Below are 27,904 nucleotides of genomic sequence, written 5' to 3' on the forward strand. Positions count from 1 at the left end.
GTCTATGCTCTGGCTCTAAATGGATCTCAGGACAGAATGGTAATTGAATGTACAAAACATTAAGGACACCTGCTCTTTCCATGACTGGCTGACCAGATGAATCCCAGGTGAAAACTATAATCCCTTATTGATGTCACTTGTTAAATCCACTTCAATCAGTGTAGATGAAGTGGGGGAGATAGGTTAAAGAAGGATATTTTAGCCTTGAGACAATTGAGACATGGATTGTGTGTGTGCCATTCAGAGGGTGCATGGGAAAGACAACATATTTAAGTGCCTATGAACTGGGTATGGTAGTTGGGGTCAGGTGCACCGGTTTGTGTCAAGAACTGCAACGCTACTGGGTTTTTCACAATCAACAGTTTCCAGTGTGTATCAAGAATGGTCCACCACTCAAAGGACATCCACCCAACTTGACACAACTGTGAGAAGCATTGGAGTCAACATAGGCCAGCATCCCTGTGGAACGCTTTTGACACCTTGTAGAGTCCATGCCCCAATGAATTGAGGCTGTTCTGGGGGTGCAACTTAATATATCGAAGGTATTCTTAATGTTTTGTACACTCAGTGTATGTCTCTGAATCAAAGAAAATCCATGTCATTTTGGTTCTTTTTTTCCAGTTTAATTTGTCTCTGCTTAGTCACTGGATTGAGTGTGAAAGGACAATGAAGAAAACTATTTTCCCCTCTGGTAGTGAAGGACTTTCTACTTCATACCTCTACGGAGCATCTGGTTAGCTGCAATAAGCATTACACTGATGATAAATGCAAAGGCAAAAGCACAAATCAGACTCTTCCGCACACAAGTGTGCTTCACCTGTTGTGTCGGGCTCGCTGTGAAGAGAGAGAGAAGAATAGAGAGACAATGACAGAGAGAGAAATCTATCAGGAAAACAGTACACAATACATTGTACTTCATCGATTACAAGCCTTCGTAAGACGGTAGCATGAATTTTGCTCATTAGAAATATTGCATAGCTGTATTTATCAGCAATGTGTTAAACATGATTGTGCTGGCTGAAGCTCTTACTGTCAATGTCCACTTGGCACACTTGGTTGTCCAGGTGGCTCTCTTCGGTCATGATGATGTTCTCGATGTCTTTCATGGTGAGATGGTCACAGAACGTGTCATACAGCAGCCTCTTCAGCTCATCTACCGTTAGCTTCGACATGTCACACTGGGGGATAGTACCAGACACAAACACTAGCTAGGTTTCCATCCAACAGGCGACAGATTTTCATGCGAATATCCAAAAATACACATCAAAAATATGCAAATGTTCCACCAGTGGTGTGTTTCCACCAAAGGTACTTGTTGCAGATAACAATCAGTGTGTGATGAGGTAATGCACACCAAAAAAGTCACGTTTTCATGTACCGAATAAAAACGCTGCTATATCGTGTCAAAAATTTTCCACACCACCAATAGTTTTATCACAAAAACTGTTGTGTTAAATAGCACATGCCTACTCTGGTCTTGGTACATGTGCTCTATCTATCAACAGATACAGTGCGGGTAGGCTAGTCTACATTATGAGATTATTGTGGATAAGAGCGACAAAAAAATTTATTTGTCAAACAGCAGTAAAGCAACGATCATCATGTCACCAGAATAAGACCCTCAATATTTATTGGAAAGGAGCATTAAGCTCATCCACTTACACTTTCACCACCCTGTGAAGTTCATCTGTAGCCTAATAAACGGCATGCTCCCCGACGAGTCGTACTGGGAGGACCACACAACATTTCATCATGTGATTCCAAATTTACCTCGATATGATGGTATCAATATTTGTGCATATAAGCGTTTCCACCGACATTTCTCGCATAATCAACTTTACAGACACAAATTGTATTTGTAAATATTTGTAAATGAATTGTATTGTCTATTGTATTTTGTTTTGACAACATTTGGACATTTCCTGACAAATGTTCTGTTTCCATTAGGCCTGTCGTGACATTTTTTCCGACATGTACTTTACTCGCATAAAAAGGTTAGATGGAAACTTGGTTACTGACCACAACTACAGGTGTCTGTCTGCATATTAATGTTTGAGCAAGGTTACACAGGGGAGCATTTCTATGTTAGACAATTATAAGAGGTGCAAGGGTTTCTATCTCTACACAGACACATGGATGTAAATCAGAGGAGGCTGGTGGGATGAGCTATAGGAGGACAGGCTCATTGTAATGTCTGGAATGGAATTAATGGATCTGTATCAAATACATCAAACACATGGAAACCACATGTTTGATTCTGTTCCATTTATTCCATTCCAGCCATTACAATGAGCCCATCCTCCTATAGCTCCTCCTACCAGCCTCTTATAATGTGAATTACTGTTATGAAGTTTAAAATCATGAACAGCCCCCTGACTATTATGACATCCAATGTCATGATCCAGTCATCACAGAGTGATGAAGAATTTAAACAATAAAACTAAGAAAGTGTTTGTCTTAATTGTCTGAACATTGCTCTGGACTACTCTCTCTCTCATGGAAAAATTGAATAGAAATTTGAATCTCAGGGGAACGATTGCAATGGCAATTAGGAATAAAATACATGATTTCATAACCACAGTGGAATTGGCCTCTCTTTAATGACTCATTTAGCTCCTATCATGTTTTTATGGTAATTCTAATTAGACTGACTGTGGTTTATAATCACAAAAGCTTTAAAAGCCCTCAGGAAAATCATCTCACTCTGATGAGGAAATATTAAGCCATAATTAAAAAGAGAAAGAAGAGAATGAGACTGCACAGATGAGGCTTTTGATAGTGATACTAGTGATACTTTACCTTCCAAAATACAGAGTCAAAGTTTGCCCCGTGGAACTTATCAGGCATCCCAGCAGCAATAAGTTTTGGTCCAAGCAGTGCAACAAATTCGTCAAAGTCAACCTGGCCATCACCTGCAGGGACAGGAGAGGGGATATTTACTAAATAGTTTCGTCAGCCAGACACTTTTACACATGTAATGGGGCCAATGGTTTATCTTGAGTTATCCCAGTAAACCTCATTTAAAATTGTGTATGTTTGTAACTCACCATCAATGTCCAGCCTTTGGATAATAATCTCCAGCTCCACCTCATTAGGCATGTATCCCAGCGACCGCATGGCCACCCCCAACTCCTGCTTTGAGATGTAGCCGTTTCCATCTCTGTCAAACACCTTGAAGGCCTCGCGGATCTCTGTGGGGAAATGGAGGGTAGAAGGGTTGAGACTAGTCTGATATTCTATTTCTAATGCACTGATCATTTGTAGTTCACATTTCCCCGCCACACAACAGAGCTGTCCTGACCTCTCAAACCACTCATAGAGAACTGCATAGTCACTTCACCCCTACCTACAAGTACAAATTACCTCTACCTATACCCCCAAATAGCCTCTTTATTGTTATTATATTGTGTCATTTTTTACTTTAGTTTATTTGGTAAATATTTACTTAACTCTTCTTGAACTGCACTGTTGGTTAAGGGCTTGAAAGTAAGCATTTAACGGTCTACACTTGTTGTATTCGGCATGTGACAAATACAGTTTGATTTGATTTGATGTGTTAATAATGCTCAGACTCAGAGTTATGTGGCGTTGTGTTCACGTAAATAATGCTGACTGATAAATATGTGGTATTATGTTCATATCTTATTGCGGCTAGTTGGCTGAGTGTTTGTTTGCATCAAACAGCAGAGGGACTGACATTTTACATCTGTGATGCCAACTGTATCTCATTCACTTCAAACAGAATACTGTAGCACAAGAGGAGAGGCTACAAGCCTAATAGCAGTAGCTAGGGGTTAAGGAATAGTTTCCATACCAGATCTGGAGGGTTACAAATAAACAAAATGCTCATCAATATGGTAAGGGACTTTAAATGTTTGTTTGGATAAGGCTTGTAATATCCTTGACCTGGAGTTTACTTAGATACAGTATATCACCACTGAGGTTTTGAGCCATCTTTCCAGGCTGGGTAAAAGACAACAGATCAGAATCAGCTAGTACAAACTGAGCATATTGTGCATACAGTCATAAGATTCCAGCACGTCAAACTTCAACAATACTGTGCTCAGATGAGGTATACCGCTTTCCTTTCACCTTAAATTAATTTCAAACGCTAAACTCAACCTGCGCATAATCCATGCAAATGCCACTTTAAATCCACATTTGGTGGTGAATAGTCCTTCCAGTGACAAAGAGGCTTTAAATATTGCACTTACCCAATTGTAACAAGACTCAAGGGGTTTGAAAATGACAAATTAAGTGGATAATGTGTTTCGAGGAACTGGTTTTTATATTCCCCTGCTGAATGTATAATCCAAGGAGGCTGTTACTTAAACAGTATAACAATTGAGTGGCTATTTATATTTAGTGAGTTGAGGCAAAGTCCAAAGGATTTGCAGATTTCACATACAAAGTATCCAATACATATTGTATTGTTATATGTATGGGATCTGAATTACAATATGCTAGTGAAGTAATTATCTGTAAAAAAACACAACTTCATTTTTTGACACGAGAATTGCAATAGAAATAGCATGCAAACCAATTAGCCTATACTCAAATGACTTTTTTGTGATGAATAATTTGAGCACTTGTGTGCATGTGTTAACCTTCTGTTAAATACAATTGATAAAAGGCATATCGGAACCTCTTTGGTGTACTGAATGCTGAAATAGAAGTGTCCCTGTGTCTAATCTGTGGCCAGGGTCAGACTGACCCTACTGCTCTGGGACACAACAGCAGGATCAAGACAAATCACACAATACAATTACAGTGAGTGCTGTTATAACTGCTATGTTTCCCAGAAAGCACATCAAAGGAAATCGTCATTAATGATTGAATGAATGAGAAAGTTGTTCAGCCTTCACATCCTGTGTATAATGGAGATTAATAAGGTTATCTCTTTCCGTACCAAGTAGTTTCATGGATGTCTCTAATCTTGGCAGTATTAGGAAGGTTGATACAAATACCAGGGCCTCAATGTAATAAACTGTTTCTGATAATAATTTGATTTTCACCACATCCAATGATATTTCTAAAACTAAAAGCATTGTATTTGGAACAAAACACCCACTAAACCATAAACATCAACTAAACCTTGTAATAAATAATGTGGAAATTGAGCAAGTTGAGATGACTAAACTGCTTGGAGTAACTCTAGATTGTAAACTGTCATGGTCCAAACATATTGATGCAGTAGTAGCTAAGATGGGGAGAAGTCTGTCTATAATAAAGTGATGCTCTGCCTTCTTAACAACATGATCAACAAGGCAGGTCCTACAGGCCCTAGTTTTGTCGCACCTGGACTACTGTTCAGTCATGTGGTCAGGTGCCACAAAAAAGGACTAAGGAAAATTACAATTGGCTCAGAACAGGGCAGCACAGCTGGTCCTTGGATGTACACAGAGAGCAAATATTAATAATATGCATGTCAATCTCTCCTGGCTGAAAGCGGAGGAGAGATTGACTTCATCACTACTTGTATTTATGAGAGGTATTGACATGTTGAATGCACCGAGCTGTCTGTCTAAGCTACTGGCACACAGCTCAGACACCCATGCATAGCCTACAAGACATGTCACAAGAGGTCTCTTCACAGTCCCCAAGTCCAGAACAGACTATGGAAGGCACACAGTACTACATAGAGCCATGACTACATGTAACTCTATTCCACATCAAGTAACTGACGCAAGCAGTAAATTTAGATTAAAAAAATAATAAAAAACACCTTATGGAACAGCGGGGACTGTAAAGCAACACAACATTGGCACAGACACGTGCATACACACACACACACGCACGCACACACACACACACACACACAATAACATACGCACTATACATACACATGGATTTAGTACTGTAGATATGTGGTAGTGGTGGAGTAGGGGCCTGAGGGCACAAAGTGTGAAATCTGTGGATGTATTGTAATTGAACAAAAAATGTATTTACTGCCTTAACTTTGCTGGACCACAGGAAGAGTAGCTGCTGCTTTGGCAGGAATGAATGGGGATCCATAATAAATACACATAGAGACACTCAGTTCTAACAATATGATGTGTGGATCAATAACTCTTATATCTTCTTCAGCTGTGTTGACAGTCCTCTGACAGTCCTTCGGCCATTGTTAAGTGTGTTCTCTGGGAAGGGGACAGCTAGGCTGATGTTTGTTACTTTATACTTCATCTCCCTCCAGCGTGGCTCTGGCTGTTTGATCTGCTGTCAGGGTATCGCCTTTTTATTTTATTGTTTCGGTGAAAGAGAGATCCTCCTCCTTCTCCCTCTCATGGTATCCCTTCCGATTTCAATTCTCAGCTGTGTCAGATTGACATCCCATCAGCTCTGACAGAGAGATGAGGTCACATTGACCTGGCCATCAGACATCTTTCTGCCCCTCTCAATGCCTCACAATGGTCCTCTGTAGCTCAGTTGGTAGAGCATGGTGCTTGCAATGCCGGGGTTGTGGGTTTGATTCCTAATAAACTGGCCACTGAGTGTTTGACGACATCAGGCTGATAAATGCAATGCCCCTTTGAGTGTTGTGGCTGTAGATACAGCCACCAGTGACTGAGCGTTATTGGGGCAGCGATTATTCACTTTTTCACCTATTTTTTTTCTCTTTCAACACAGCCATATTTTATATATTTTATTTTATTTTATTTCACCTTTATTTAACCAGGTAGGCAAGTTGAGAACAAGTTCTCATTTACAACTGCGACCTGGCATATAGATGTTATGATATGTTAATTGTCAATTCTGAATATTACGATTCAGCTCCAAGTATATCTTGGCTCTCTAACAGATATCCTTAATATGAATGAGAGAGGTTGAAGGTCATAGATTCTTGAAGGTCGTAGTTTTAAGTCTTAGTCCTTGATTTAATGTCAAGGTTATGGCCACCAAATTGCTCCTATTCGAAGAAGAGTTGTACTTTAAAACCTTAGCTCCCTTGGCATATCCTTTATTTTACGTGTTCAGAACTTCTTCAAAGTCAGTCAAAACCTTAGTTTCCCACAGTTAGTTAACAAATGAGTTAAATTCATGATCTGTTTCTTTGAGAATGGAATACTACAGAGCCTAGCTCGTCGCCTGCGTGCGCATGTCCATTTTCTTCAAAGTGCAGATATTTGACTGGAGTTGAATTCTCACGTCGACTATCATTATTTATGCTCACAATACACATCTGATCTGTAGAATTGCTGACATTCCTGAGCAGCGGCAGGACTCTGAACACACACCGAACAACGTTCCATTATTGAAGATATAAGTCAATTCCTTCATTTCCACCTGGTAGTCACTTTAAAAGATTCCAATCTAGAGGTGTATTAAAATCTCCTCAATCAATCTGCTCTGTAGAGCAGAAAGAAACCATCTCTGGTGTAGTGATCCCAGCCCTGAAAGGGGACCTCTACAGGGGTCTGTCTGCTCCGTTCCCCCTGAACAAAAGGTCACCTATGAGCCTGAGCCCTATTCCTCCCCAGTGCCTCAGGACCATAGTTTCCCTCTCTGAGGAGGACAGTTTTTTCTGCTTGTCTGTCTCACTCTGCAGGTAGGTCTTGTATGGGTGATATAGCTCTATTCTGCATTGTCCCAATGTTTTCCCAACAAATGACTGACAACAATCAAACAAAAATGAAAAATCACAAGACTGTGTGGTTCCAACTGACTGACAATTACATTTGCTGAAGCTGGTGTCAGATATTCAATTTTAAGCGACATGCTCATCCATTTCATGAGAATTCTCTCTCTTTCAAAAGGCTTGTCTTTTTATCATAATATAGCTGAATTGGCACTGTGACATTGGTTCTGCATTCAGTGAGACTGCGGCTGAGAGAGAGAGAGAGAGAGAGAGAGAGAGAGAGAGAGAGAGATTGAGAGAGAGAGAGAGAGAGAGGGTTTCCAGAGATCCCTCGTCTTCAGATAGCTTACTGTGAGCCTGGAGCTCTCCAAGAAATTATCACAATCTCCAGTCATGACTTGATCTTTGTTATGACATTTTCAATAATTCAGCTTTAACAAATAACTAATTCCGGGTTATCTATTCAGCTTTACAGACTCAACAGGAAACTCTGATTCTTCTGATGTGCCAAGGCAATTGCTACAGATTTAAGAACTTAATTTGACCTATATTGTTACAGCAAAATAATCCTGCCGCAACAGGATTTGAATGTTTAGTCCATAATGTTGCTTGATCGGTGGTTAGGCTATCAGCAGGTCAAAAGTAGGCTAAATGAAAAGTGTAATACTGTTAATATAACCGTGTTTAGAGTGGGTTTTCAGTGAATTTATGTAAATCACAAAGCCCATCTGCATTTCCTGCAGTGCAGCAACAAAAGAGTGATCAAATTAAGATTCTATATTGCTATATACCAGAGGTGGACTCTACATAGTAAGAGGTAAGGTGATGGAAACCCTCTTATAGTTCACTCTATTCTGGGACCCTGCAGATTCAACACTGTGGGAAAAGCCTTCCTGGTACTAATTTAAACAGCGGGTGAGTCCACGAGGACACCACAGCTTACCATATATCCACATTTGGCATTGGATTCCCCATTCTAGGAATTGACCCACCTACATACAGTAGGGTAACAGTATTTGATGAGAACAGCACTGTATACTACTGTGTTCTAATTTGTTCAAACAATCTTCAAACAATGCCATGTCACTTTGTTTATAGCAACGCTTTCTCAATGAAATATAATTCTGATGATTCTTTCTATTGTGGGTACGTTCGTAAATTCACACTGGAGTGTAAGAGAGCGCTCAGAGTGCACTCTGGGCATTCGTAAATACAGAGCTTTGTCAGATTGTCCGTTTGAAAATTCAGAGCCTGCCGCTCTCTGATGCCGCTCTCTGAACATTTAGAGAGCACACTGGACGCTCTAACCAAAGAGTAGGGTTGATCCGAGCATTCTGACCTCACAACGGCAGTCAAGCACCCAAACTAACTGGCTAAAGTTAGCTAGCTTGCTGTCTACTTCTAGACATAAAATGAGAGAACACGTCAATGTGCTGCTGGCAACAATTTAATTGCGCTTTTTTTGCAGATGTTTACTGACACCGGTCATTTTCGATGGATGTTGAGCGTTCCTAAATTCATCAGTTATTCTGAGTTCTGGCACACTCAGAAGAGAGTGCTCTGAAATCGGATTAGATAGCCAGGTGGAGTTAACGAACACACCCTATGTATGAACTCTATTATAGCCCAATTAGAGTCCAGTGTGTGTTCAACTGTGTATTAGGTATTATGTGTAAATCAGCTGATGGGGAGCATTGCTGCCATACAGAGGGTTATGGGTCTCTGTCAAATGTTAGCATTGTATCAAATGTAATAGCTAATTAATTTTCAGATTTACAGTAGTCAGAGACCTCATCTCTATATGAGGTGCTTATCTTCTCATTTGTAACCATGTATGAAGACAGATTTGCATACAAAGTGGAAAGTGATCTGAGTCATACAACAATGTCTTGTGTCTGGGGGATTCTCTGACATTCTGTGATCTATAAAGAACGTTTGTGAGCTCCGTCAGTTGTGAGTTGAGAAACAGGAAGAGAGGTGGAGACTGAGACATGGGATCTCACTCTAAGGAAATCAGTGCTCTGTGGTCTTATCTTGCTCGGCAGACTTGTTCAAGGGCGAGAACTGGCAGTCCTAAAATGCTTTCCTGACTATGCCATAGCTGTCGAGGTGCACTTGAATGAACCGTTTCAGTCTGATTATTTTGAGGTGTTGACTCTTGTTCGTAGGGAATATTGATTGGGAAGAATAACAAAAAGTGCATTTCGCTGTAATCCCCTTTAGTTCCCTGATGATGAATATAGTTACACCTCCTGACCACATATTTAAAATAATATTTTCAATATATTTTTTTATACATTATTTTGGTAATAATTATTCTGTCATATAGCAACTGTAACAATTTTGGTGAGAAAATGGTACATGATACAGTTATTATTATAGCACTTTGCAGTATCATCAAGGAGCACAAAGGTTTTTAATATTGAAACTTGGACAGTGCAGTATTACAGTGTAATCAGTCCCAGAATCCAGTCACCCGGCCAAAAGACAATTACTTTATAAGGCAGACAATAAAAGACATTTGAGATTGTCCGGCTATCTATTTGGTTGACTATTTAGCAGATGGCGGACTGAAGATGGAGGTGCAGAATGCCTCATGAGAAATTGCAATATTCATTATCTCTAAAACGGACCAAATAGTAGCACTACACCTGACCACATACAGTGCCTTGCGAAAGTATTCGGCCCCCTTGAACTTTGCGACCTTTTGCCACATTTCAGGCTTCAAACATAAAGATATAAAACTGTATTTTTTTGTGAAGAATCAACAACAAGTGGGACACAATCATGAAGTGGAACGACATTTATTGGATATTTCAAACTTTTTTAACATATCAAAAACTGAAAAATTGGGCGTGCAAAATTATTCAGCCCCTTTACTTTCAGTGCAGCAAACTCTCTCCAGAAGTTCAGTGAGGATCTCTGAATGATCCAATGTTGACCTAAATGACTAATGATGATAAATACAATCCACCTGTGTGTAATCAAGTCTCCGTATAAATGCACCTGCACTGTGATAGTCTCAGAGGTCCGTTAAAAGAGCAGAGAGCATCATGAAGAACAAGGAACACACCAGGCAGGTCCGAGATACTGTTGTGAAGAAGTTTAAAGCCGGATTTGGATTCAAAAAGATTTCCCAAGCTTTAAACATCCCAAGGAGCACTGTGCAAGCCATAATATTGAAATGGAAGGAGTATCAGACCACTGCAAATCTACCAAGACCTGGCCGTCCCTCTAAACTTTCAGCTCATACAAGGAGAAGACTGATCAGAGATGCAGCCAAGAGGCCCATGATCACTCTGGATGAACTGCAGAGATCTACAGCTGAGGTGGGAGACTTTGTCCATAGGACAACAATCAGTCGTATATTGCACAAATCTGGCCTTTATGGAAGAGTGGCAAGAAGAAAGACATTTCTTAAAGATATCCATAAAAAGTGTCGTTTAAAGTTTGCCACAAGCCACCTGGGAGACACACCAAACATGTGGAAGAAGGTGCTCTGGTCAGATGAAACCAAAATGGAACTTTTTGGCAACAATGCAAAACGTTATGTTTGGCGTAAAAGCAACACAGCTCATCACACTGAACACACCATCCCCACTGTCAAACATGGTGGTGGCAGCATCATGGTTTGGGCCTGCTTTTCTTCAGCAGGGACAGGGAAGATGGTTAAAATTGATGGGAAGATGGATGGAGCCAAATACAGGACCATTCTGGAAGAAAACCTGATGGAGTCTGCAAAAGAGCTGAGACTGGGACGGAGATTTGTCTTCCAAGAAGACAATGATCCAAAACATAAAGCAAAATCTACAATGGAATGGTTCAAAAATAAACATATCCAGGTGTTAGAATGGCCAAGTCAAAGTCCAGACCTGAATCCAATCGAGAATCTGTGGAAAGAACTGAAAACTGCTGTTCACAAATGCTCTCCATCCAACCTCACTGAGCTCGAGCTGTTTTGCAAGGAGGAATGGGAAAAAAATTCAGTCTCTCGATGTGCAAAACTGATAGAGACATACCCCAAGCGACTTACAGCTGTAATCGCAGCAAAAGGTGGCGCTACAAAGTATTAACTTAAGGGGGCTGAATAATTTTGCACGCCCAATTTTTCAGTTTTTGATTAGTTAAAAAAGTTTGAAATATCCAATAAATGTCGTTCCACTTCATGATTGTGTCCCACTTGTTGTTGATTCTTCACAAAAAAATACAGTTTTATATCTTTATGTTTGAAGCCTGAAATGTGGCAAAAGGTCGCAAAGTTCAAGGGGGCCGAATACTTTCGCAAGGCACTGTATTTAAAACGGATCCATTTGCACGTGGGCAATAACATTCAAACTGGATAATAACCCTAAAAAACGTATAAGGACAGAGAAGTTAATTGATAAATATTACGAACGCATTGTCACGTCTACTCCCGCTCCAACGCTTAGGCGCTCAACGTCGCCGGTTTACTAACCACCGGTCCTAGCAACCCATCATTACACACACCTGCCAACTCTCATTACGCACACCAGCGCCCCATCATTAGGCACAACTGGACTTTATCAATACCCTGATTACTCCCCCTTTATTTAGCCCTCATTTGTCATCAGTCTATAGGTGTTATTAGTTGTCTCTCACGTTCAGTACGCTTCCCATGTTTGATGTTTTATATCTTCCCATGTTTTGGGATGTTGATGTGGCCCTCGTCAGGCTCTGGAAAGGGAAACTGCTTCTTCTACCTGCCCTCCAGAACGCATCTATTTCCCCACGGGGGTGAGGAATCGGCTGTTGACCTGGGCACATACATCCCTCGCCGCCGGACACCCAGATATCACCCACACTATCCAATCCCTCTCTGAGAAGTACTGGTGACCCACCTCGGCACAGGACGTCACCCACTATGTCAACTCGTGGTCCCTATGTACCCAATCCAAATCTCCAGCAGGGAAACTACTTCCCCTTCCCGTGCCTCAGCAGCTTTGGTCACATCTGTCCATAGATTTTGTTGCTGATCTTCCCCCGTCTGATGGTTTCACCACTCTTATGGTTGTTGTGGACAGATTCTCCAAATCCTGCCATTTTATCCCTCTCTGTGGTCTTCCTACCGCTTTCCAGGTTGCTGAGGCGTTGTTCCAACAGGTTTTCTGGCACTATGGCCTTCTGGAGGACACCGTCTCCGACCGTGGCCCCCAATTCACGGGTATGGAGAGCCTTCATGGAGAAGCTGGGGGTCACGGTTAGCCTCACATCCGGGTACCGGCCTCAGTCCAACGGCCAGGTGGAGAGGACCAACCAGGAGCTGGGAAGATTCCTTAGGAGTCAATGTCATGACCAGCAGGGGGAGTGGGTACGGTTCCTTCCCTGGGCGCAGTACGTCCAGAACTCACTTCGTCACTGCTCCACTGGGCTGTCTCCCTTCCAGTGCGTCCTGGGGTACCAGCCGGCCCTGGCCCCGTGGATTCAGAGCCTGACCGAAGCAGCAGACGAGTGGTTCGCATGCAGAGGAGGTTTGGACCGCTGACGTCGTGGGGGTCGACTGCAGTACCTGGTGGACTGGGAGTGGTACGGTCCAGAAGAGCGGTGTTGGGTTCCAGTGGACGACATTCTAGATCCCAACATAATTTGAGATATCCACCCTTGCCATCCAGATCGGCCCACCCCTCGCCCTCTGGGGGTCAGGGGGTGGGGTTACTGTCACATCTACTCCCACTTCACCACTCCGTTGCTCAACGTCGCCGGTTTACCAACCACTAACCATCAGTCCTTAGGTGTTATTGGTTGTCTCTCACGTTCAGTACGCTTCCCATGTTTGTTCTTTTGTATCAGTTCCGTATTAAACTCACCTTCTGCACCTGCTTTTGGACTCCCAGCGTATTCGTTACATGCAGTCGAGGTCAAAACATGTCAAAGAGGACTCCAAGAGAAAACAACGCGATTCCTCGACAGACACCACCTGGTACGGTAAGAGTGGAAACCAACCTGCTAAAATCAAGAAATTATAAATTGGGAGAATTTGAACTTGTCAGTAAAAACATAAAGGAGAACGAGTGATGAAAAAGCTGTGACAATGGAGAAAGAAACAAACAAGCTAAAAGGTACAGTCAATACTATTGAATCTGATGTTAATTAACTTAAAAAGGAGAACATGTTTCTAAGAGAAGCCTTACATGGAATACAGACTAGAAAATCTGGTGCTCAAAGAAAATGAGGGTGAAAGATCCTGAAAGTATGGGGAAAGAATTCCTCCTTGAAGCGCTACAGATCCCATGCGATACTGTTGACAAAATCAAGCCTTACAAAAAAAGATTACAGTTTTAAAACTGCAGTAAAATTGCAGTAACTGCAGTCGACTGTAGTGTTTTGGACGCAGTAATTGCAGAATAACTGCACTGAATAACTGCACAGTTTTACTGCACTCTTACTGCAAGCCTTTTTCGAACGCGTACACCATTTCGGATACAGAGGACAACAATATGAGTGCCCAATCGTTGCCAAATTTGCATTCTTAAATATAAAATAATGGTTAAAAGCCTGGGCAAAAAACTCACTGGCACAAAAATAGGAATGAATGATCAGTTCCTGAAGGAAATTGCAGAACGGCGCAAAGTTCTGTACCCAGTATTCAAGGTGAATAGACTTATAGGGAAATGTGTAGCTCTCGTAGTCGATAAACTGTACATTGATAACCAATTGTTCCGAGACACCAAGACTACTCCATGGCTATTCCAAATAATACAAAGTTCGAAAAGAGGAGTTGAATAACGTCCATTACTATCCATGGTAGGGATTGTAATCAAGGAAAAAACGGAAAACAAGAAAATACAACAACTGATAAAGAAATAAACTACAAATACACTATATCATTCAAGATAGCATGTTGTAAAATAATTTGTATTCGACTTTCTATTCATATTATTTATAAAAAGATTTTAAAAAACAGCATTAGAAGAAAGGATAATTATTGAAAAAATACATATTTCAAATATAATGAACTGGAACACAAAAGTATTTAGAAGCCCAAAATTAGGTAGGAATCAACATGGTAGAGATAAAAAAAACCACAGCTAACAGAGGACATAGAAGGCACAGTATGTGGGTATGTGCGGGTGTATTGTGATGGAAGATGGAGTATATGTTTATGCGGTATATGTTTTTGGAAAAGTCTGGAGTTAAGTGAGTGAAAAAGGAAAATTGTTGCAAATGCCAGAGCCTATGTGTGTCTGCGAGCAGGAGTAGTGACAGAGAGAGCTTTCAATTTTGTGCAGATATGGGATATACATTTTAAAATAGATTATAGATATAGTTTATTTATTTATTTTCTTATCATGACGGAGCAGTCCCCGACCCTGACCCCTAGACACCCACCTGAGTGACCCACACACTAAGGAGAAATCCTTATCTGTTTTATAGGCCTACTGCAAGTAGCCTATATGCAGCCAAGACAGAAAGATAAACGCGGTCAGAGACCCACTAAAGTAGCACTGCCTGGCAGACTCGGACTCCACTAAAGCCAAAGCCCCTGGATATGTGAGCATAATATACAAGGAATTTTTCAAAGCTGCTAATGAGAACCTTGATGGCCTTGTACCTAGCTGGTGGGGATTCCGGTGGGATGCCCCCATACAGGTAGTAGCGGTACTGGCTACACTAGCTGCAATAACCCATGGGGAGGGGGTCACAATCAGATAGGGGGCAAATTATTGTGGCCCTGGTGGGACAAAATAATCAAAAGGTCTGACTGCACAGAGATGCTTGGTAAAATGGTCACAACGGGGGACCAGTGTGTGTGTGTTTCAGGTTAGAGTATTTCAGGGTAGGGGGGTGTATCTGAGCACCATCAGCTAAGGCTTGACATTGGTTAATCATATCTCCCCATTCTTGCTCAATTTTGCGTGCCTTCTCAAACAGCTACAACTGTATATGCATTCGCACATTAAGCCTTCTCTTGAGTTGGGCTCACGTCTGAGCTTGTGGTTGTTTGAAGGGGAAGGGTGGTGTGTGTGTGTGTGTGTGTGTGTGTGTGTGTGTGTGTGTGTGTGTGTGTGTGTGTGTGTGTGTGTGTGTGTGTGTGTGTGTGCATGTGTGTGTGTGTGTGTGTGTGTGTGTGTGTGTGTGTGTGTGTGTGTGTGTGTGTGTGTGTGTGTGTGTTAGAAAGGCAGGAACCTAGGAAGAAACCTAATGTGGAACCAGGCTCTGAGGGGTGGCTTCTGGCTGTGCCGGGTGGAGATTATGACAGTACATGGCCAAAACAATAATTGCTTGCCAAAAATGCAATTATTTTAATGCCAATCCTGGTTATAGATAACAATCCTGGTTATAGGTAACAATCCTGGTTATAGGTAACAATCCTTCATATGAATTGCCAACATTATTGCCAACATTATTACCATTAATTTATCAAGCCTACAAGCAGTGGCGATCCGTCTTTCAGGGCAGGTTTTTAGAAAAGAATAAATAAATAAAATACTTTTTGATTTTGTTTTTTTTGGGGGGGGACTTGCCTGTTTTGCATGTTATTGTGGAATTAATAAGTGTCACATATCAGTTTGCAAACAATGTTCAAATAATATATACAGTATCATTGAGTTAATAAACCCGCATACAAACATGGTCTTTTTTTTGTTTTCTTGAGAAAGGCAGCTCCAAAATGCAGGTGTTTCAGCCTAGGTCAGTGCTTTCTGTGGTGGTGGGGAAAGCCAGCAGAAAATACGGAGTGTTACGCCGTGATTGGCTCAGTGTTCTGTCACTCATGGGGACTTTACGTCACTGCCAAGTGTAAGAGGAGACATTGAAAATTCTATCCCATCAGCTGCTGCCAACGAAGACCTTGAGAAGGCTCAAGGTCATTGGCCACAGATAAAAGGATGTCAAATCACTTTGATTGAACCGATCATGTCAACATCATACTTTCACAATCTTAGCTAGCAGTCATCATCATGAATCAAGTTGACAATCTACTTGCAAATCCTTTTAATTCTTTGGCATATGAAGAGAAATAAGGAAGAAAAATTATAGAAAAAACGTAGCGGTGATCATCGGCCAGTGGACATAAATATGACACAACAAGTTGGAAATCCCAAATTCAACGAGTGGTTTGAAAGGAATCAGTGACAATAGCTGAGTGGTCCCAAATCTGGGATTAAGGGGCTTTTTTCCAAGTTTAAAATGATAAACAATCAACATTGGCCATGCTGTCAATTATGGCCAGAATGTATTATTCCTGCCCAGGCGCAATTTAGATTTTGACCACTAGATGGCAGCAGTGTATGTGAAAAGTTTTAGACTGATCCAATGAAACATTGTATTTCTGTTCAAAATTGTGTATCAATACTGCCCAAATGTGCCTAATTGGTTATTTAATAACATTTCAAGTTCATAACTGTGCACTCTCCTCAAACAATAGCCTGGTATTATTTCACTGTAATAGCTACTGTAAATTTGACAGTGCAGTTAGATTAACAAGAATTGAAACTTTCTGCCCATATAAGATATGTCTATGTTCTGGGAAATGTTCTTGTTACTTACAACGTCATGCTAATCACATTAGCACACATTAGCTCAACCGTCCAGAGGGTGGGACACCGATCTGTAGAGATCCTTAAGAGGTTTTCAACCTCCTCACACTACAAACTATCACCCTTCTGCACTTAAATAAATCATGAATATCATTGATATGATGGAACTAGTGGATATATGGAGGGTTAAATATCCTGAACTAGTGAGACATAAATGGTGGAGGCTCAATCAAGTTAGTAGTATTGAATACTTATGTCATTTTCGTCAGCACCAAAAGTTTCAAAAAAAGTGTTGACAGGAGACAGAATGCAGTTGGACCATCAAATATTTGTATACACATTTCTCTTACAGAATTTCCAAGTGAGCGAGGATATTGGGAACTTTATCAAGGCCTATTGGATGACAGCTTGTTTTTAACCAGGACAGAAGAATTTATAACTGGCTTTTTCTGACATAATATATTGTAGGTACCGCAGATCCCCTTACTGTATGGGACACTTTTAAATGTGCCTTTAGAGGCCATGCAATTCAATACTCATTTTTAAAACAAAAGCAATTTAAGTCAAAATAATTAATATTAAGAAAGGAAATAGAGGGACTAACAGTACAGATAGATACTAACCAAAAGGCACAGAATACGTTAGAGGAAAAAATAAATAAATGGAAGAACTTATTCAAGAAAGATCAAGTGTAATATATTATAGTCTGGGGAAACTCCAGGGCTGGATGGCAAACCAGTTGAGGTATACCAAACCTTTTTTGATGTACTCAGAAGACTGTTATTAGCATGTTTTTAACTACTATCAAAATGGTAGATTATCAGATACTCAACAAGAAGGTCTGATTTCATTATTACTGAAACAGGTCCCAAGTGGTAAATATAAAGATCCAATCCATTTAAAAAAATTGGAGTCCCCTTACACTTCAGTGTTGTGATGCAAAACATTATAGAAAAGTGCATAGCGCATAGAATTTAAAAAGTATTGTCGGATATTATTCATCCTAATCAGACAGGTTTTTTACATGGACGATACAGTACATTGGATATAATATAAGACAAGTACTGGAAACAATAGAATGCTATGAAAAATCTGGAAAACCAGGCCTGTTATTCTTAGCGGACTTTGAAAATACTTTTGATAAAGTACGATTGAGATTTATATATAAATGCCTTGAATATTTACATTTTGGTGAATCTCTTATACAATGGGTTCTAGTATAGCAGCCGTAGGTGTAAAAATAGTAAATAATGGGTACTTCACAGAAAGTATTAAACTGTCAAGAGGTGTGAGAGGAAGAAACAGTCGCAGACTGTTCTTTCTGCTACAGCACGGCAAGCGGTACCGGAGCGCCAAGTCTAGGTCCAAAAGGCTTCTTAACAGCTTCTACCACCAAGCCATAAAACTGCTGAACAATTAATCAAATGGCCACCCAGACTATTTGCATTGACACCCCCACTCCCTTTGTTTTTACACTGCTGCTACTTGCTGTTCATTATCTACAGTATGCATAGTCACTTTACCCCTACCTAGATGTACAAATTACCCCGACTAACCTGTACAGGTTATAGCCTCATTATTGTTATTTTCTTGTGTTATTTATTTTCTTTTTTACTTTAGTTTGTTTAGTAAATATTTTCTTAACTCTATTTTCTTAAAACTGCATTGTTGGTTAAGGGTTTGTAAGTCGGCATTTCAAGGTAAGGTATTCGGTGCATGTGAGAAATAATATTTGATTTGATAAATAGGACTGTGGAATTATGTCACACATGCAGCTAACAAAAATATATGGACATGACTGCTCTACTCAAAATTACAACCAACTAATTGCAGCATTACCGCAAAAATGGAAGAAGCCAGTGGAAGGGGGAGAAAGTAGGGAACTTGTCTGAAGTAACATTTAGACCAAAATTGGGAAAGAAAATTGTGATAAATAAAAAAGTATACCAGTTTCATATTCAGGACCAAAACATGTGCAGCTGTTTGACAGCAAATTAATTGCTCAAAGCGATGATGGAATTTTAGGGCGAGACAGTTTGGCCAGATCTGGGGCCAGGGTGTCTAACCAAGAGCAAAAACAGAAAATGGGGATTTAATTATCAGCATAAAAGACTGATCTGATTTTCATCTCTTTTTTGTTACAACAAAATCTCCATTGTTAACTTTCAGGAAACTTATGAAAACACATTTATTCTAATTAATGTGTATCTTGTCATTGCAGGAACCACCAAATTGCCCTTTCAGACAGGAGGAAGGCTGCAATATTCTGGCAGGGTTTAGTTTTTTACCCAATGCCAGATCTCTTTAATGATCCGTCTGCTGAGATGCACCTATGTGAACTTTAGAATTTGGCTTTTCAAAATGAAAACATCCCTTATGAACTCAACTCCACAGTCCATTCTTCCTGGAGTAGTAGACAAAGCATTGTCTCCAGTTTATATTTGGTTCTATATTTATATTTGGGTTCTATAATCTCGTCACCCAGGACCAAATATCCTGTGCAAGACTAGGTTCTATATTACCCAAACCCATAGGTTCTCTATGATTTGCAACCTCTATAGCCAAACGAAGGACAACTAGAACAGTGATGTGTCAATGCCGATCAATCCTTAACTATTTTCTAAGGTTTTTATTATTTTGTTGATTGTTTTAATTCCTATGTATTTAGTTCAATTTCAAATCTCCATGAACCACTTGTTTTCAGATTTCACAATGCAGCTTCTCTCATTGTTATCTGGTCCTTCCAAGTAGTAGACACTCCTCCCTGCCCCATACCATCGCCTGCTGTCAATCATCAATGACTTTCATAAAAACAGTCAATGACATTCATATTTTCACTTTTAATTGGCAGCCGGGAGTCATGCTCATCATCAGCAGTCATCACATATTGTGAGTTCCAATGCCATACCATGTACACAGTGCACACCAATGGACCAAAATGCACCATTTCCTTTACTTCAGGGTTAGAGGACCCTCCCTCTAACGTCAGAATGGACATGCATTGTATTATAATGACTGTTGTTTTCTGGAAGTGTGAAGAAGTAAATAATTGGCAAAAATAGTTTTCTTCTATTTGGATTCTAAGTACTTGGTTTTCAGACATACACAGATTATATTCAAATCAAATCCAACTTTATTTGTCACATGCCCCGAATACAACAGTGAAATGCTTACTTTCAAGCCCTTAATCAACAATGCAGTTCAAGAAAGAGTTAAGAAACATTTACCAAATAAACTAAAGTAAAAAACTATCAAAAGTAACACAATAGGCCTCCCGGGTGGCTCAGTGGTTAAGGGCGCTGTACTGCAGCGCCAGCTGTGCCATCCTGGGTTCGCGCCCAGGCTCTGTCGTAACCGGCCGCGACCGGGAGGTCCGTGGGGCGACGCACAATTGGCCTAGCGTTGCCCCGGTTAACATCCTTGTCTCATCGCGCACCAGTGACTCCTGTGGCGGGCTGGGCGCAGTGTATGCTAGCCAAGGTGGCCAGGTGCACGGTGTTTCCTCTGGCGCATTGGTGCGGGCTGGCTTCTGGGTTGGATGTGCGCTGTGTTAAAGAAGCAGCGGCTTGGTTGGTTGTGTATCGGAGGACACATGACTTTCAACCTTTGTCTCTCCCGAGCCCGTACGGGAGTTGTAGTGATGAGACAAGATAGTAGCTACTACAACAATTGGATACTATGAAATTGGGGAGAAAAAGGGGTAAAATTCAAAAAAAAAAAAAGTAACACAATAAATAACAATAAAGAGGCTATTTACAGGGAGTACCGGTACCGAGTCAATACGCGGGGTACAGGTTAGTCAAGGTAATTTGTAGGTTTAGGTAGGGGTACGTTTTGAACACGTCGGCTTGTTTTAGCATCCTCTCAGGAAAATCTGATTGCATTTCCTAGGAAATTCTGGTGACATTTTTGGATTTATCCTGCTACACAGTTACACTTGGTGATATCCTGTTTCTCCTGATTCTATATGTCCCCTCCCTGCAGCACCAACGCATTAATGATAGGCAGTGGTTTGCGATCCATAGATAACCGCTCTGTCCCGCTCCCCTGTATCCCGTTCCGGAGCTGACGATCCGAATCACGTTTTTGTTGTCACCCACATTTCTCACTGTCAATCCTGAATGATAATTCTTCAGGTTTAACCGGTGAGACGTCCATGCAGCATCTGCATACCAGCCATTTTATCTCAATCAGTTTCATGGGAATATGGATTTAGATCTTGTTGAGTTATATAGTGTTGTTTCGAAGCAGGCTACTTTGTTGTTTTGAATTGTGTAAAGTGACTGAATTTTAGGGCAGATGGTGTTAATAAACTGTAGCATAGCCTACCTGTGTTTTGTTTCAAAGCACATATTTTGCCTAGTGGCATGGCTGTTGAGTTTCGGCTACATGAGAGAAAATGTTTACCATCATGCTGTAATCTCATAAGAAATTAGGTGGTGTTTTATTGTTTTACAGTGATGTTAGACTATGCTATTATATTCTGTTATTTTATGTAAAATACTATCATTATGTGATCTTGCAGAAATTGATTCAGCTTTGATATAACTTTATTAAATGAGCACCATTCGCCAGAGTCACTTGTTCTCTACGAATAGAGCAGAGACTGTGCGTAAATAGAATCCCAAACATGTGCAAAAGCTTCAGGAACTTTAGCTGTCAGGAAGAAGGGTCCCGAATAGTAAGATCCGCAGCTACTCTGTTGATGATAAGTCATAACTTTACTGAATTAAATCAGAAAAGTTATTAGAGTTAACAGATAGATAAAGTCTGTGGATGCTGGGTGGCCTGTATAGGAAATAGCTTGCAGTAAGCAATATGCAGGGGCTTCAATACATATGAATCAGAATAATGGAGTGAATTGAGTGATTGCTGTGAGAGATATATCTGTATACACATCTTTACTCACAGGCAGTCTGAATCTCCCATGTTTGGCAAGATAGATTAATAAAGAAGGAATATTGAGAGTGCGAGAGAGAGAGAGATCATTAACTGCTTGACATAACTAAGATTTGGGATATGTAGGTCCAACAAGGCTTCTGTGAAACAGGATTGCATGAAGTCAATTTAAGTATAATTAAATACAGGAATAAAGTATCAGACAACGAATACAACAAAAAATGGAAGTACAAAGACCTGAATATTGTCTAGCAACATTCAAGCAATATTCAAACAAATATTGTGTAGCAACACTCAAAGCAAAAGTGAAACAAATATTATCTAGCAACATTCAAACAAATATTGTCTAGCAACATTATAGCAACATTCAAACAAATATTGTCTAGGAGCATTCAAGCAACATTCAAACAAATATTGTCTAGCTATATTCAGCATGCTTTTCCAGGCCTGCAAGCCTTAGAATAATAATATTCATAGCACACACTCAGATTTGCATGCATACTAGCACCCATTCTCTTTGTCTGTCACATGCTGCAGGATGAAGGATTTAAATGATCAGGATTTCAGTTATTTTGCTAATGGTGGAACTACCATCAAAACAGGATCATTATTAACAACAATAACAACACTTTGGTGCCCACTGATGTCTCGCAACCCAATGTGGTGAAACGTTACACTACTTTGATCCCCCAATTTTAACAGTTGTGCACATGTAAGTTGTTTTATGTACAAATTAATGGGTCAAGAACATATGTTATACAACGGTTGGGTCTAATCTTGAATACTGATTGGTTATTAAAACCGCATTCCAGCTGGTGTCCTTTCCACAAGTTGCCACCGGCTAAATCTATGATGTTAAAATGCCTATTTACTCTGTGCAATCCACTCAACGCAATACACTGTCTCCCAGGCAATTTATATACTTGAGCTCCACTACAAAAAGCATCCAGACATTATCTCAAATTTCTTTTGGACTAACATTTTGTATTCAACAGCAGAGATTTGCAAAATCCTTGCTGTCTGTCTCTCAGACTTTGGCAACATTGATTCAATATTCAAATTTGATCTCCTGTTGTCCCATAATAATGAATGTGTCGGGAGTCGGGGCAAGACAGACAGGCAGGCAGCATTTCTCAGCCAGTCGAAATCATGAATCAACTGGCATCATTTCTACGGATATACAGTTGAAGTCGGAAGTTTACATACACCTTAGCCAAATACATTTAAACTCCGTTTTTCACAATCCCTGACATTTAATCCTAGTAACAATTCCATGTTTTAGGTCAGTTAGAATCACTACTTTATTTTAAGAATGTGAAATGTCAAAATAATAGTAGAGAGAATTATTTATTTCAGCTTTTATTTCTTTCATCACATTCTCAGTGGGTCAGAAGTTTACATACACTCAGTTAGTATTTGGTAGCATTGCCTTTAAATTGTTTAACTTGGGTCAAATGTTTCAGTAGCCTTCCACAAGATTCCCACAATAAATTGGGTGAATTTTGGCCCATTCCTCCTGACAGAGCTGGTGTAACTGAGTCAGGTTTGTAGGCCTCCTTGCTCGCACATGCTTTTTCAGTTCTGCCCACAGAATTTCTATAGGATTGAGGTCAGGTCTTTGTGATGGCCACTCCAATACCCTGACTTTGTTGTCCTTAAGCCATTTTGCCACAGCCTTGGAAGTATGCTTGGGGTCATTGTCCATTTGGAAGACCCATTTGTGACCAATTTTTTACTTCCTGACTGATGTCTTGAGATGTTGCTTCAATATATCCACTTCATTTTTCTTCCTCGTGATGATCTATTTTGTGAAGTGCTCTAATCCCTCCTGCAGCAAAGCACACCCACAACATGATGCTGCCACCCCCGTGCTTCACGGTTGGGATGGTGTTCTTCGGCTTGCAAGCCTCCCCCTTTTCCTCCAAACATAATGATGTTCTCTATGGCCAAAGAGTTCTATTTTTGTTTCATCAGACCAGAGGACATTTCTCCAAAATGTACGATCTCTCCTTCTGTGGCCTCCAACTGCTCTTAAATACAAGTAAAACTAAATGCATGCTCTTCAACCAATCGCTGCCTGCACCTGCCCGCCCGTCCAGCATCACTACTCTGGACGGATCTGACGTAGAATATGTACAGAACTACAAATACCTAGGTGTCTGGTTAGACTGTAAACTCTCCTTCCAGACTCACATCAAACATCTCCAATCCAAAGTTAAATCTAGAATTGGCTTCCTGTTTCGCAAACAAATATTATTTTTGTAACCTTTATTTAACTAGGCAAATCAGTTAAGAACAAATTCTTATTTTCTATGACGGCCAAGGAACAGTGGGTTAACTGCCTGTTCAGGGGCAGAATGACAGATTTGTACCTTGGGGAATTGAACTTGCAACCTTTACGGTTACAAGTCCACCACTCTGACCACTAGGCTACCCCGCCACTCCTTCACGCATGCTGCCAAACATACCCTCGTAAAACTGACCATCCTACCGATCCTCGACTTCGGCGATGTCATTTACAAAATAGCCTCCAACACTCTACTCAATCAATTGGATGCAGTCTATCACAGTGCCATCCGTTTTGTCACCAAAGCCCCATATACTACCCACCACTGCGACCTGTACGCTATCGTTGGCTGGCCCTCGCTTCATACTCGTCGCCAAACCCACTGGCTCCAGGTCATCTACAAGACCCTGCTAGGTAAAGTCCACCCTTATCTCAGCTCGCTGGTCACCATAGCAGCACCCACCTGTAGCACATGCTCCAGCAGGTACAGTATATCTCTCTGATCACCCCCAAAACCAATTCTTCCTTTAGCCGCCTCTCCTTCCAGTTAACAGCTGCCAATGACTGGAACGAACTGCAAAAATCTCTGAAACTTGAAAAAAACGTATCTCCCTCACTAGCTTTAAGCACCAGCTGTCAGAGCAGCTCACAGATTACTGCACCTGTACATAGCCCATCTATAATTTAGCCCAAACAACTACCTCCTCCCCTACTGTATTTATTTATTTATTTTGCTCCTTTGCATCCCATTATTTCTATCTCTACTTTGCACATTATTGCAAATCTGCAAATCTACCATTCCAGTGTTTCACTTGCTATATTGTATTTACTTAGCCACCATGGCCTTCTTTGCCTTTACCTCCCTTATCTCACCTAATTTGCTCACATTGTATATATACTTATTTTTCTACTGTATTATTGACTGTATGTTTGTTTTACTCCATGTGTAACTCTGTGTTGTATGTGTCGAACTGCTTTGCTTTATCTTGGCCAGGTCGCAATTCTAAATGAGAAATTGTTCTCAACTTGCCTACCTGGTTAAATAAAGGTGGGAAAAAAAATGTGCAGTTGCAAACCGTAGTCTGGATTTTTTTATGACAATTTTGGAGCAGTGGCTTCTTCCTTGCTGAGCGGCCTTTCAGGTTAAGTTGATATAGGACTCGTTTTACTGTGGATATAGATACTTTTGTACCTGTTTCCTCCAGCATCTTCACAACGTCCTTTGCTGTTGTTCTGGGATTGATTTGCACTTTTTGCACAAAAGTGTGTTCATCTCTAGGAGACAGAACGCATCTTCTTCCTGAGCGGTATGACGCTGTGTGGTCCCATGGTGTTTATACTTGCGTACTATTGTTTGTACAGATGAACGTGATACCTTCAGGCGTTTGGAAATTGCTCCCAATGATGAACCAGACCTGTGGAGGTCTACATTTTTTTCTGAGGTCTTGGCTGATTTCTTTTGATTTTCCCATGATGTCAAGCAGAGGCACTGAATTTGAAGGTGGGCCTTGAATTTAGCTCATTGTTATGGATGTATCCAAATAAATGTCACTAGAATACAGCTTAAACAAATGCAAATGCGGCTAGTTTGTTGTTATTATAGTTGGCTAGCTAGCAAGCAAGGGATAAGAACGTTGCCAGCCAGTATGGCAATGGAACATTTAGAACTAACGACTGGGTCACATCCATAGATACTGAACAAATAGACTGAATGACTGTGTCGCGTCTCATGCAACCCTAGATTTGTGTCGGGACTATATCTTGTGGAAAGATGAAATTGTATGAAGAAATTCATCAAAATTAAGCTTTTAATGAAAATATGTCAATCATTATTTCAATATGTTGGTAACCCATTGTATGAAAGGTATAATTCCCTCGAAGCCGGTGTTTGGAGGATATATTGGCACGGTTTGCCGGCGTTCAAATTCATCTCGGACCTAACAACACCCTTGCCAATATATCATTCAAACACCGGCTGCTCTGGCTTTATCACCAAAATAGAGAATATTACGGCAGGCCCAATAATGTGAGTACATTTACGTTGTAATTGCTGCTCTTGCTTGAGACCATTCTGGTGTCAAACATTTAGCCCCGTATCTGTGAGGCGCTCTCCAACTTGCTGACTCATTTTATGTGACTCATTTTATGGTCAAGTCTAAGGTCATTCTCTTATCCTGGCTGGATCGATCCGCCACATGCAGAATGGATTTAGGCAAGACATGAAACAATACAATGTAAGATTTTAATTTGAGACAGTTTTCTACAGCAGCAACAGCAATATAAATTATTATAGTTAATGGACATGTTTTTAGGGGTTGATACATTTTTTGTTGATACAATAATGGACATTTTTGTAGGGGTTGATAATTTTTTTACAAGTGCAAGTCAAGTCTGAAATTTCAAAGTGGAAATTACAAACTTCATGAGCATTTTTAAGCCTCAAATACACTATATGTTTGTATTTCCTGCTGTGCAGGAAAATTCTCAACAACAAAAGCGTGATCAAATTAAGATCCTACATCTGTAGATATAACAATCATGACTCACCTTCCACCTCATCCTCAGGCAGGTTAATGGGGGTCCGGTATGACAGGATATCTGGAATAGTGCAAATTCCCCTGTACATCAACCTGGTGGTTCGCACTGGCATTCGCACTGGCATTTCTGCGAGGGAAAATCTGTGTCGCGATCTTCATAGGCTATAGCTCACTGTTTGCTGAACAAAACTTTACTATAGTGCACTTTGGAGAAAAAAAATCTCTTCAGGTTATGTCACTTGATATTTTCTGTTTTTTGGTGTAGCCTGTTGAGAAAACAGTAGCGGAATCGAAGCACGTGTAGTCCCCGACAAAGTGGCAGGTGTCTCTGCCTTTGGCTTCATGCATGTAATGGCTGGCTATACAACAAGAATTCTTGTGTACATATGTCAAGCCAACTCTGCAATACAATTACCAAAGGATATAAGTGCTACATATAGTGCAGAAAGTTTATTATCAGGTGTAATTATATCTATGTTATTGTCTCAAATAATGATCCACCTAAGCATAGCGAATATCTGTGTTACACCAAAACCTCCAATTTGAAACCACATATTATATTCCGCATATCTGGGAATAAAATAATGATACAAAAAAACTATACATAAAAACACAACTTGTGAATTACAAATCCGTGTCAAGCGCAGATGAAGTATGCACCCGCTTTAAAATGCACGCCATTACATAATTGTGAGACTAAAGACTTCTATTTCGTGTTTGATAGGATTAGCTAGCATGCACATATTTTTGTGTTAAATCATAGATCAAGTTAGGCTAATGCCTTCCGTTTCCTCACACGTTCTTCTCCTGTTCCTTTATCTTCACTTCTTGAGACCAGTCGATACAACTGTAAATAACCATTAGCCAAAAACAGCTGCAACCAGTAGCTTATTGAACAGATTTTCATCGGTAAATTTCTCAGTGAAATTAACACGTTTTTTTGGCGGCAAAAATAGACAAAAAAATGTATAGCCTAACAACTAAATAACAGCAAAACTAAAAACAAGAGTTGTCATGGAATTCAATAGTCACTGGATTTCCTGGTCGACCCACTGTCTCTTTATTCTGATGGAGAAACACTCCGTGTGTAGGTTGATCCTTGAGCAGT

At 40.4% G+C, this 27,904-nt stretch overlaps 1 protein-coding gene across 1 annotated transcript; it reads right to left on the reverse strand.

Moving 5' to 3' along the window:
- Nucleotides 1-493: 493 nt before the first annotated feature.
- LOC110537173 (calcium-binding protein 7-like) lies at nt 494-27,904 on the reverse strand. The gene is made up of 5 exons (XM_021623010.2): nt 26,807-27,904; nt 3,048-3,191; nt 2,800-2,912; nt 1,031-1,178; nt 494-834 (listed from the first exon to the last, which is right to left on the reverse strand). Exons 1-5 carry the CDS (start codon nt 26,919-26,921, stop codon nt 707-709), a joined length of 648 nt encoding a protein of 215 aa, XP_021478685.1. The 5' UTR covers nt 26,922-27,904; the 3' UTR covers nt 494-706.

Source organism: Oncorhynchus mykiss, chromosome 12 (assembly GCF_013265735.2).
Source record: "Oncorhynchus mykiss isolate Arlee chromosome 12, USDA_OmykA_1.1, whole genome shotgun sequence".
NCBI classification, from domain to species: Eukaryota; Metazoa; Chordata; class Actinopteri; order Salmoniformes; family Salmonidae; genus Oncorhynchus; species Oncorhynchus mykiss.

Coding starts and splice junctions, on each gene's coding strand:
- LOC110537173 (XM_021623010.2), bottom strand. CDS start 26,921: ATGCCAGTGCGAATGCCAGTGCGAACCACCAGGTTGATGTACAGGGGA. Junction 2,913..3,047: donor CCAAAGGCTGGACATTGATG/GTGAGTTACAAA, acceptor CTGTCCCTGCAG/GTGATGGCCAGGTTGACTTT. Junction 1,179..2,799: donor TTGACTCTGTATTTTGGAAG/GTAAAGTATCAC, acceptor ACTATCCCCCAG/TGTGACATGTCGAAGCTAAC.